Below are 13,063 nucleotides of genomic sequence, written 5' to 3'. Positions count from 1 at the left end.
TTTAAAGCATTAATTTCTGGTGATTATACTCATCAGTATCTAGTGTAATCGTTTTCAAACCATGTTCCTTCAAGGCCACTCAAAGGATACCCATAGGTTCCCTTTGAGTCAGATTCCTTTTTTATCTGTTTTATTTGTATTTTGCTTAAAGAAAAGGTCCCAAGGCCACAAGACATTTTTAAAAGCCTTTTAAATTTGTCTGCTAGTCTACCAGCAGTGGAAATAATCTCTATTTTTAAAGCTTCCATGAATGCTTCCACAGTGACTGATTGATGTATCATCCCTAAACTCTTCATGTGAGACAGTAAACCTGTTCAGTCAAAGTAAAAACAGTCGCTTCTACCTATCACCCATTCTATCATTACTCCTCGAGTTTTTCCTTTCTGTTCAAGAGTTCCATAAATAGCTTCTACTAACAAATAATGCCAAAGAACTGAGATTAATAAATTAAAGTGTGTTAGAAAGAAGCATTAACCTCTCTCGGAAAAGAAATTCCATTCCTCCAATACTGCCAGCCCTTAGCATTTCTCTTGGGCCTGTGCAGATAGAACATTATAAATTGATATGTACAAAAATAAAAACATTGTAAGTATAAATGTCACTCTGCAACTCGGAGCATTTTTCAAAGTAGGGGGCAATCACAAGGTTGTCTATGTTTGTCAGGAAGAGTTATTTGGAGGCATTTGACAGAAAGGAACTGTCAAATACCCAGAAGAAAGAAAGGTGCCTTAAGGGAGAGGAATCTAGTGGTAAGAGAAGTTACAGAGAACTCTGCTCTGAGAAAACTCATTCCCAGATGACTTGTCCTCCTGTCTACCCACCTACCTGATTTTTACAAAGAACATACTGATTGCCAGATCCAGAAGATCCAGAAGAATGCCTAGATCCGCTCTCCCGTAGTCTAATGTGGAAAACAGCACAGAAACACAGAATTCTATGATCCAGAGGAAAGAGTAAGCGATACTCTGACTAAGGAAGTCAGGGAAGGCTTCACAGAAGATCTTACATCCGAACTGCATCGGCAGTGTATTTATTTAGTCAACGTGTATTTGGGGAATAAATACCATGTTCCAGGAGATATAGCTGCAGAGGAGGCAGACACAGTTGCTGCCCTCAGGGATGACACACACACTGAATGAGAAGATGGGATGAGTATTCAGACAAAGGACGCCAAGCTGTGTGAAGGCAGGCAGGTGTGCAGAGCCTGGCAATGTGAAGGGTGGAGTCCCGTCCAGGTGAGTGAGGGGAGAACCAGAGAAGAAGGGCTGAACCGATTTGAGAAGAGCCTTGTCCTCTGTGAGCTGAACCTTACCTGGGCAACTAGGGACCATAGCGGGGTTATAGAGGGGTCGTGTGGAGAGTGAAGAAGTCAGACGGAGCGATGGGGTGGGAGGTAACGAGCACCATAACTAGGGTAAAGGCAGGTAAGGAAAGAAACATAGAGACTGTGTGATGTACAACCAAGCAGACTTGGGGACCAATCTGGATTAGGGAGAGGGAGGAAGGGGTGAAGGATGCTTCTCAGCTTTCTACTCTGGAAAACTAGGGAGATGGTGAGTCATATTGGCAGTTCCAGAATTTCCATACTGAGGGGCTTAGGCAGGCAGCCTCCTCTGAGAACAGTGGGGCAGTTCAACTGGTTTGAGCACTTTCCATAACCCATCAAAGGATAAGAAGGTTTGATGAGGTCATGAAGGAACTGAGATTTAAAAACAAGATAAAGCAACAGGTTCTATATCAAAGGGGATCCTGTTCAGAAGGAAGACAGGCTGTGAAATCCATTTCCTGCCTCAGACACACCAACTCACCCCCCACCAAACAACAACAACAAAACAAACAGCAAACAAACAAAAAATGACATCATCCTGCCTAATTCTTGCTATTGACTATTTCCCACGAGAGCGGAGGCATGTATGTATAAATCCACACAGATTTTTCTCTAAGAACTGCAGGAGGGACACACACGCACCCACACACATCGCGACTGGGCTGGAACAGCTTGAGTTTTGTTATTCAATCCCATAGTAAAGCTGTTTCTTGATAACAGTTCGGTCAATAATTTCTGATTTGCATAAAATGAAGAGGGGCGATGAAGGAAGGAGCTGTGATTTTTCAAGTGGCCAATAGATCAACAACCATCTATATGAGCTTTCCTGTGTCCAGGCCATCTGTATATGGTTACACCTGACACTCTGTTCATGTAGGCTGGAGGAGCAAGGACAGGGTACAGTTTAGCCATCTCACATGCTCCCCATGCCATCCTGTGTCAGCCTCTCTCCACATCAGGAGGGAGTGTTTCCCCCTGCAGTGCAGAGCAGAGCAGACCACTGTTTGTTCCGGGGGCCTCCCTTCAGGAGATTCACCCCCAGTGGTGACAAGTGAAGTATGTGAAGCCACAGAGCTCATCACAAAGCCAAGACTGAAGATCAAGACCTTATGGCAAACTCAAATGCAAGCAGCTGCAGGAAACACATGACATTTAGACCTCCAACTCCAGGTGGAGAGGGGAAGCTGACTGCATCTCCCAGGGCAGCCAGGTTGGGGACCTAGGTTTTCTCTAAACTTGCATCCTTACAGACTAATTCTGACATCAACAGAACAAGATGAGCAAGATTATAGGAATGAGTAAGTATAAGTGACAAATGCTGGAGGTTAAAAAATGTCATCATAGTACTGGAAATAATAATATTCTTTTTAAGACTACAAAGAATTTAATTATATTACCAGTAATTTTATAGTCACTTGATGAAGACTATAGCCAATTCAATGAGACACTCAGTAATGACTTTGCTGAAGATTAGTAAATTCTAGGAGATTTTAAATAGAATTAAGAAATCCTCCTTCTTTTTTTTTTTTTTTTTTTTTGGCTGCTCCAGGTCTAAGTTGCAGCATAACATGAGGGATCTAGTTTCCTGACCAGGGATCAAACCCAGACCCCCTGAAATGGTAGCACAGAATCTTAACCACTGCACTGCCAAGGAAGGCCCAATAAGAAACCATTCTTGATGGACATTTGAAATACTAGACTTTGTGGCCCATCCACATGCAGCCTACTCCAGGAGAGCTGCTGGCTGGCCCTATGGCTCCTATCACAGAGCTCTCCAGCTGAAAGTTCTTGGAGGAGCAATGCAGGGTGCTTGTGGGAGTCAACGCAGTGAACCAGAATAAGAACTGCATGGGTTCAAACCCAAAGACTACTATTTACTAGCAATACGATCTTGAGCAAGTTACTTAGCTTTTCAAGACTCATTTTTTCTCATTTGTAAACTGTGGTGATACTAGTAACAACTTCATAAGGTGGTGTTACATGAGAGAGTGTGTGGAAACATGGTTAGCACAGGCTTCTAGGAACTGACAGATGTTTCCTGATGGACAGCTCAAGCCTGAAATATCACGCCTGGAAGAGGTAGATGCTCAGTGCAGCTTTGGCCTATTTATTCAGAAAACTGATGCTTACTGAGAGCCTACTAGATACCAGACACTGTTTGAAGTGCTAGGAAAATAGCCAAGAACAAGGTAAAGCCCCTGATCTCGTGAAGTCGGTGCTCTGATGAGGAGATAGACAGTCCGTGAAGCAAACCGAGACTACCTCAGGCAGAGGCGAGAACCATAAAAACACAGGGCAAGGGAAGCGGGGTGACAATTTTGGGTAGGGTAGTCAGGAAGGCTTTGCTGGGAGGGCCATCTGAGTGAAAACTTGAATGGTGAGGGGTCAGCCACAAGGGCAGAAGGCACAGCAAGTGTAAAAGTCCTATAGTAAGAACAAGCTCCTCGAGCTGGAGTTATCAGGATGGATAAGTGGATGAATTTCCATAGGACCTGAATCTCTCCTGGAGCAAAATCTATGTCTTATTACAAGTCTCTGCAAACATACCTGATCTTTGGCATCAGTTCCCTGAGGGGTGAGGATCACATTTTATATTTATTTGTAATCTGCACAAGTCACTCAATCAGCAGGAGATAATCAGCTGCAAAGACCTTTAGCCTCTCCTGACTATTTAATAATAAGGCCCAAAAGAATTCTCTGTTCAGAATCAACACCGTCTGATGAAACATCCCTGAATAACGCCCTCGCACACTAATCTCATCTGCCCTTGAACTTGCAGAGCAAGCATTCTCTGTCCTACAAGTCTGATGGTAGATGCTACTTCTCTCTCTGATTGTTTCTTATTTTCCTGATTCCAGGTTCGTCTACTACCTCTACAATGCCTTTGAGAAACTTCCAAATGTTAACTTCATCACCGTCTGTTTCTTTACTCTCCATAGAGACTCACACAATGCAAGATACACAACAGGAATTAAAAGCCACTTGAAGTACATTTTCTTGTGAACATTTCCATCAGGAGTTTGAGGTTAATTCTTACATGTCTTAATCATTAAGCCACGGTTCCCCTTTAGATAGCTACTTGAACACATACTGTTACAATTCACAAAGGATGCAAAAATTGGCACTGGTGTTAATTTTGCTGAAATTTTGCTGGAAACGCTCAACATACTCTATTAAATCAGGCAGGCCTTTGTAGATGTCATCATCATTAATGCTTTCTTCTGTTGGGAAGGGCCTAGGAGAGAGGGAAGAAAAATGAGTGAATGAGCAACAAGGAGGCTGGACATTTACCACTCACTAAACACTCAAGTCCAACTGCACCCAAAGTGGTCAGGTCAGTCACCATGTTTCACATGACATCGGGGGTTTCTCCCCAAGTGTGGGACCCTGTGGCTGTGTCAGGGTCCCCCAGGAAGGCTGTGGCACCTGCTACCCCAAAACCCCTGCAGCAATCACTGCTGGTCACTACAGTCATGTGAGTGGTTGCAGACGTGCTAAGGTGCTCACCATTTCCCACCAGCCACACGCTTGCAGGCTCGCCTCACTGCCCGCTGCAGCTTCCCAGTTCAGAGCAGGCCCTTATCTTCCACATTGTCTCTTTGCACTTAGAGAATCTGATCTGACAAATAATTTGGTAACAATCCTCCAAGCATGACTCAGTTTACTAGTATCAATAAAAAAATCAGAAGTAAAAAATGTCATGTCCTCTATATATGATCACTGACTCTGATATACTTTTCTACTCAGACCATAAACTATATAAGTCATATTTTTGTATTTTCATCTATTGGACAAATGAGTCAAACAGGCCTCAAGGAGAGTATGGTGTTTTCTTTGTCCCCTGGTCAAAGAAAATCACTTTAATTTATGCCCTGTTCCTAGCCATTGACTCCCCTGTTTGTCTCACGCTTTGATCTTTGTTCAGAATAACAACATAATGACCTAAATTTACATCTAAAAAAATCACAGTGATTATACTATGGTGCCAAAAGTTTTACATTTTCTTTACATACAGCCAGCATGTCATATGTTTCATAAAAACAAGAGGACCCATCAAAATAACAAATAAGCACTAAATAATTATATTTAGTATAGAGAAAATATTTCACATTGGTTTACAGATTAACTTAATACTTAGGACATTTAAGGAACATACATTTTTCAAATAAATTAAAATGTGTGAGAAATGCCAGTTTCAAAACCCTTTTTTAAATAAATATCTCGACACATTTTATTATATTCTTATATACAAGTCCATTGTAGTAAAAACTGAAATTATAAATACGAGTAATTAAAAAGGAAAAAAAGAAAAACTGCTATGTATCCTTTCAGAATTAACCATATCAGTTCAATTCAGTTCAGTCGCTCAGTCGTGTCCAACTCTTTGTGACCCCATGAATTGCAGCACCCAGGCCTCCCTGTCCATCATCAACTCCCAGAGTTCACTCAAACTCACGTCCATCGAGTCGGTGACGCCATCCAGCCATCTCATCCTCTCTCGTCCCCTTCTCCTCCTGCCCCCAATCCCTCCCAGCACCAGAGTCTTTTCCAATGAGTCAACTCTTTGCATGAGGTGGCCAAAGTACTGGAGTTTCAGCTTTAGCATCACTCCTTCCAAAGAACACCCAGGACTGATCTCCTTTAGAATGGACTGGTTGGATCTCCTTGCAGTCCAAGGGACTCTCAAGTCTTCTCCAACACCACAGTTCAAAAGCATCAATTCTTCGGCATTCAGCCTTCTTCACAGTCCAACTCTCACATCCATACATGACCACTGGAAAAACCATAGCCTTGACTAGATGGACCTTTGTTGGCAAAGTAATGTCTCTGCTTTTGAATATGCTATCTAAATATGGTTAATAACACATAAAGATAAAAACATGCTATTTCAAAATCTTCTGCTTGGATATAACAAAATATATGCTGACATGGAAAGATAAATCATAAATTGAAGAGGAAATGACAGGGTATGCAACATTTCTCCAACCTATAGACTCCCTCTGTAGAAAGCTATTAAATTCATGGTCTGTTTCTGAGAAAGGGTCTGCAGGGCATCCTCCCCAAGGTCACTATGCTTTGTACTCAAGGACTGGGCTGCCCAGCCACAGCTGATTAACCCTGTAGACATGATTGTATCCCCTCTGTTAAAAACTGAACATGAACAGAAAGTTGAAAGCAACAGAAGACAAGTCAGAGGTTCACAGAGCCCTGTAACAGCTAGAGACAATTATAGACTCCTGAGGAAATCACATGAGAAATGAGATCCATTCTACTTCCATGTGGCCTGGCTGTGTGACTGCTGAAACTGCTTTTCTGTTATTTCTAACATCATTAACAATACAACTTTCTACCTGAACTCACTTGAATATGCTGTATTTTAAACAGAAAAGGCCCAACACAACATCTGTATCTCCATTTCCATACTTATTGACTGCATAATATTTCACTGCGTGGAAAAAGTAGAATTAATCCAATTTACAGTTCACCTTTGAACAAGAGGGTCTGACCTGCACAGATCCACTTATAAACTGACTTTTTTCAGTAGTACACACTATACAATCCACAGTTGGTTGAAACCCCTGATGCAGAGGAACAAAGGATGCCAAGTATTAACTGTAAGTTGTACTCAAATTTTCAAATGTATGGACAGTGGGTGTCCCTAATGCCCACACTATTCAAGGGTCAATTATAATTCCAAGATTTCATTTGGTACCAAACCTTCAGTATATCTCCTTGTACATATATCATTTTGGGTGTCTGATTAATTCTTAAAATGCCTGAAAGTTGTGACTCCTTCTTATGGCTTATAGGATATAAATGTACTACAACATCTTTTAAAATATTTATTTAATTAAGCATTTGTCTTAATGAATCACCTGTACAGAAATGTTAGAGGCAGTTAAAAAAATAAATAAACGTATCAGTGACTGTCACCAGTAAATTGAGAACAATATTTAGCCAAGGTGCTTTATTCAACTCTACGAATAAGTTCTTACTTGCTCAACAAATTTCAAATGTCTATTGAGTACTTATATACTAGGTATTCTGAGTGAATGAGATGCAGTCCCTGTGTGCAAAGTGCTTTACAAACAGTAACTATTTGATAAACAGTCACTTCACTGAACTGAACAGGACACGCGAACCACAGAGAAAGCAGCTTACCTGATTCCTGTGGCCAACGCTATAGGTGTGCGAGAAAGTCGCGATAACGTTTCTATTACCTGAGAAAAGAGGACAGGGTTTATTAGACATGCATTTCATTAAACAAATAATTTTCAAAAACTAGTTTTACTAGCTAATATTAACAACAGCAGCATAAATGTAAGTTTGTAGATACCACACAAAATGCAGAATGGGAAGAGCTATAACTGAGAAGTATAAACATTCGGGTTGTAATTTCGTCCCTTGCTTTAACTTCATGATGCTAAGCAAACGACTAACCATCTGGTTTGCCATTTCTTGACCAGTAAAAACAAGGAGTTAGGCAAGTGAGTCCTAAAGGTCTCATATTTCCACTTCTACACGATCTGAAAGACCCTGTACACTCTTGCACTGTCCAAAACAGTAACCACCAGACACAGAAGTGAAGTCGCTCAGTCGTGTCCGACTCTTTGTGACCCGTGGACTGTAGCCCACCAAGCTCCTCCGTCCATGGGATTTGCCAGGCAAGAATATTGGAGTGGGCTGCCATTTCCTTCTCCAAGACACAGAGAGGCTGTTTAAATGTAAATGAATTCACATTTTAAAAACAAAAAATCAAATTCCTTAGTTGGACTAGCTACACTGCAAGCGCTCAGTAGCCCACGTGCCTAGTGGCTACTGCACTGGATGATACAGACATGAAACACTTCCACTATGACAGAAAGTTCTATTGACAGCACTGCTGTGCAGCACGGTAATTCTCGGGGTAGGCTCTCAAGCCAGACCATGTGAGTGCTAATCCTGACTTCACCGTTTATTGGCCATATATCCTTATACAAACTAGTTAAAGTCTTTGGGTTTCCATTTTCTCATCTGGATACTGCTTATAATAATTTAGACTATTAATAATCCTTACCTTATTATAAGAATTAAAAAGATAATGCATGTAAAGTATTTATAGGGTGGCTATTCTTACAAATGCCAACCTTAATCCAACCAGTCCATTCTTAAGGAGATCGGTCCTGGGTGTTCTTTGGAAGGAATGATGCTAAAGCTGAAACTCCAGTACTTTGGCCACGTCATGCAAAGAGTTGACTCATTGGAAAAGACTCTGAGCTGGGAGGGATTGGGGGCAGGAGGAGAAGGGGACGACAGAGGATGAGATGGCTGGATGGTATCACCGACTCGATGGACGTGAGTCTGAGTGAACCCCGGGAGTTGGTGATGGTCAGGGAGGCCTGGGTGCTGCGATTCATGGGGTCGCAAAGAGTCGGACACAACTGAGCGACTGAACTGAACTGAACTGAACTGATTCTTACAAATGTCAACTTTAAGAAAATTATCTTATTCTAATTCTAGAAAAAGATTTTCCTACATTACCTTAATTATCTGTATCTGTTTCAAAAATTCTTTCTAAATATCTTCAGCACCCTCTGTGTGCTCTGACAGAGCTTTAGCATTAGCACCTAGAAATTGTACCTTCCTTCCCATGATGGTACCTAACAGCATCTCTTTCAAAGACTTAGTGAGGAAGTCAGTGAGCTAAAATGTATTTTTCTCATGAAACCACAGAGAAAACATAAATTATTTTACATTTATGTTTAAATTTAAATAGAAATGAAAAGATCATAAATTGTCTTAACTCTCTAAACAAAATGGGAAGAGGTTCTACTACACAGTCTGTTCACAATGAGGGAAAAAAAAGAAGGAGAAAAGGTAAAAATGTATCTCTGGGTTGAGGTAATCTTTGAATTCTTCATTTCAAAGATGGAACTGTGAAGTTTCCAGTACTAGGCTATTCATAAGGGTATTAGCCACATATACACTTCCGTAACACCTACTTCAGGAGGCAGAATGTTGCTGTGGTTACAAACTGTGAGCTGAGAACACCTGCAGGGTTTAGGCACCCGCCTTTATCACATGGATAATAACAACCCGTCTCACAGAATTACTGAAAATTAAATGAGACAATGCCTATCAAATGCTTGACACAATAAATGTGAACTGTTAATAAAACACAAAATAAACGTATTATATACACATGAAATTTAATCAAAACCTTTTATGCAATTTCTTCCTGGTTTAACTGCTGAAGCACAAACAAATATAAAAATAAAACACCTAGGTAACACTTGATATCCATAATAAATATTCCAGAATAAAGATAAAGCATCTTCAGTGAGTCTATAAATTCAGAAGGCCGTAAACAAATAATAAATTTACCAGAATAAACAGATTTCATGATAAAAATAGTCACTGGCTAAATTTCCAAAAATATGTATTATTTAGGGAAAAGGCTAGCTGTTGGAGAATTCCAGGATAATCTGTGAAGTAATATTGAGACTCATGAATTAACTACATTGGTGAATTTTAGCATGAGCCTTATCCTAATATAGTACTGTTCTAAAGTTATGGGGTGAAGTCAGCTTCAAATTTGTTTTTTTCACAGCAGTATCACTACTCAATAACAAGAGAAATAGCAACAGCATTGGTATAGCTACGTGTTCTACTACTTCTGTTATTTATTTTAATGCAAATAGTAAAACACCAAATTTACAGCCTGTTCCCTTCCCACAAAACTATATATAGTTTGATTTTTTTCATACAATTGTCCACCAGAGGGAGCCAAACGATAGTCTATCATTTCACAGAGGCGTTGAATGTAAGCATAAACATTTCTGAAAATTAACAAGCTGAAACCAGTTCTTGTTATTTACTCAGAAGGACCACTTATTGTCATTCAAGGATAGAAAAATAACAAAGATATAATATCTGTAGATGAGACAGAAGGATAATATGTATCATGTCTTAAAGTGACTCTCAGAGGACTATCACGCAGTTTTGTGTCTATCGTTATACATCAGGTCCATCCACCAACTCTAAGTTTAGTCAAAGCAAATAATGATTGGTCACTGTAGTGTTTTTAGAACAGTGTGTATTCTAGAAAGGTGGGGTGTATCCGGATTTGGAATAGACAAGTACACAAATTAATGCCAAATCCTCAAGCCGTCCATGTGGAGAATGACCTGCTGTTAAAAACATCCATCCAAGTATATTTACAAAAGGAAATATCCCCTAGGGCAGTAAGAAGACTGACCTTGAAACTGGCCTTGAAATGTCTTAATTTCTAAATTGTTGCCTCAAATAGTGTGACATATAGACATTAATTCTCAGAAAGGAGGTGTAACAAGTTAGAATATCTGCAGGTTAATAGGCTGACAACCAACTACTAAATCCACATCATGGATTTTCTTTCCCTACCTACATCCATCCTTTGTTTGATAAGAAGAGTAGCATTTATAAAGAAAAGAAAAAAATTCCAGCCGATAGGAGTAAGAGTGACATGTGAGGAAGGTGGGAGAGGTGGGCAGGGCTTCTGTGTGTATGCTTTACAAGGGTGAGCTAGATTCCAAAGTCCATGAAGGATCACTGGACAAGTTTAAGGAAGAAAGCAGGTCAAAACTGCATCTTTAGCAGGTCACGTGGCAATGTGAGGGTCAGACTGGAGTAGGAGGACAGTGGGCAGAGGCAGGGGCCAGGAGATCCACAAAGGGGAGGGTTCTCAATCATCCAGGTAAGAAATGGAGGCCTCAGCTAAGACAGCAGCAGGGGAGCTAGAGAAGAGGCAGAAACGGTGCCTATTTAGGAGCAGAGGCCGAGGCACTGGGGAAGCTGAAGGAGGAGGAAGCACCCAGGACCATCTGGACTGGCTGCCACCGTGTGGAGGGGCCGGCTCCACCACTGCCCACCCGCAAGCTCCAGGATACTCCTGAGCAGGAAGTTCTTGTTCTCTGTTCTCTCCAAACACCTGAGTATGTTCATCCTGAACTCAGCCTGGCTGATTCCCACCCAGAGCCTTCTCTGACCATCTCCCTGCTCCAGACTGGGTTCTTTGTGTCCCCACACGACCCTGGACATCACTCTGCCCTAGCACCTACCACCTTGTTTAAAAATTTATCTACTATTTAAAATATTTCAGAAGGACTCATATTTATCTTGTCAGCTGAAATATTATAGAAATACATAAAAGTTGCACTCCCCCGCCACCCATACACACACACACAGCTCTCTCACTTTCTGCCTAAAGGAAACCCGAGGTAAGAATCTGGTGTGACTCTTGAAGGATTTTTTTTTTTTTAATGATCATTATTTTAGGTAATGTGTTTCTCTTATACACATTTTTCTACAAATATGCTTTTGTCATTTAACAAAATATCACAGATAGTGATATCAACACATACAGATCTTCTTTATTCATTTGAATGTTGTACCACATTCCAATGTGATAGAACATGATGACTTAACCATTCCCTTGCTGGTGAGTTTTTTCATTTTGCTACAGCAATGCTGCAATTAGCATTCTTGCCAAATACCTTTTCAATAGTGTGCAGGTATTTCTATAGAAAGGATTCCAAGATGGGACAGACTAAGGTATAACCATCACTCTTCAAAAAATTTGCACAAATTCACATCACACCTGAAGTGTGTAAGAATATAACAAGGCAGAGACTTCCCTGGTGATCCAGCAGTTAAGAACCTGCCTTGCAATGCAGGGGATGCAGGTCACATCCCTGTTTCAGGACATCCCACATGCTGTGGAGCAGCTAAGCCTGTGCACCACAACTACTGAGCCTGAGCACCACAACTACTAAGCCCAAGCACCACAACTACTGAGCCCACACACCATAACTAAGACCCAAATAAATATTTTTTTAAAAGAACATAACAAGGCATTCTAATGACCTGTTCATTTGTCTGTCTTTCCCATCCAACAATGAAGTTGCTTCTTCACTGTTCTATTCCCATCACTGAGCTCACAGCCAGGTTCCTACAACCACTTAACACAAAAATATTTGTTACTGAAACGAATGACTAATACTTACCTTGCAAAACTGTTGTGAGGATTAGGGATAATATGTGTAAAGATATGTAAAGAGATTAGCCTGCCACAAGTGAGGAATGAATGAATAATTGAAGAAGGGGTCCATTATGAAAATTAAATATTAAGTATGAGAAAGAGTTGCTTATCTCCTCAAACCTAGAGACAACATACACAGCGGCACTCCCCCATCAAAATCCCCCCTAATGATAATTTTTATCTAGCTTGAGCTCTTTATTTTTTCCTTCCATCCCCATTAGTCAGTTTAAAAGCTGTGAAATGAAAAGTCTACAAAAACAGAATGGCAACACTGTATACGAATAAAGCCACCCATTTTAACTCTTCTCTTCATGAGACCTTCTGGCTAATTGTCACCCTCTGCTAATCCAGCACATTCAGTGCTGTTGATACTGTAATTTGTGAGGAAAATGAGTCAACCGTGCAGAACCAGTTTGTCATAGCTCTTTTCAAAGTCCTTTCAAAGCCCTGAGTTAAGGAAGCCGTGGACATAGAGAAGAAGAAGAGGAACCATGGGGACCAGCACACAGGTCCGCCAAGAAATGCAAATTAATTATGGTTTTACCTCCTTCGGTTATCTACTTTGAACCTTTCTCTCTTAACTCTCTCCCAGAGCAATGAGAAGGCTCTGAAGATTCCTGAACTGGGAGCTGGATGGAACGGGAATTCCTGGGGAAGAGTTCCTTCCAGGAAGGGAG

General features: G+C 40.8%; 1 protein-coding gene across 1 annotated transcript in view; it reads right to left on the bottom strand.

Annotated features, from left to right (window-relative positions):
• The window catches only part of VAV3 (vav guanine nucleotide exchange factor 3), a 432,262-nt gene that overhangs the window by 230,110 nt on the left and 189,089 nt on the right, over positions 1 to 13,063 (bottom strand). Inside the window, exons 3-4 of the mRNA XM_068966607.1 lie at positions 7,490 to 7,548; positions 4,497 to 4,562 (exon numbers count right to left, since the gene is read on the bottom strand). Of these exons, the coding sequence (XP_068822708.1) occupies positions 4,497 to 4,562; positions 7,490 to 7,548 (125 nt within the window). The remainder of the gene's footprint in view (positions 1 to 4,496; positions 4,563 to 7,489; positions 7,549 to 13,063) is intronic.

The sequence above is a fragment of the Capricornis sumatraensis genome, chromosome 2, assembly GCF_032405125.1.
Source record: "Capricornis sumatraensis isolate serow.1 chromosome 2, serow.2, whole genome shotgun sequence".
NCBI classification, from domain to species: domain Eukaryota; kingdom Metazoa; phylum Chordata; class Mammalia; order Artiodactyla; family Bovidae; genus Capricornis; species Capricornis sumatraensis.
Note: the sequence above shows the minus strand (reverse complement) of the source record. Positions and strands in the feature narration are given on the sequence as shown.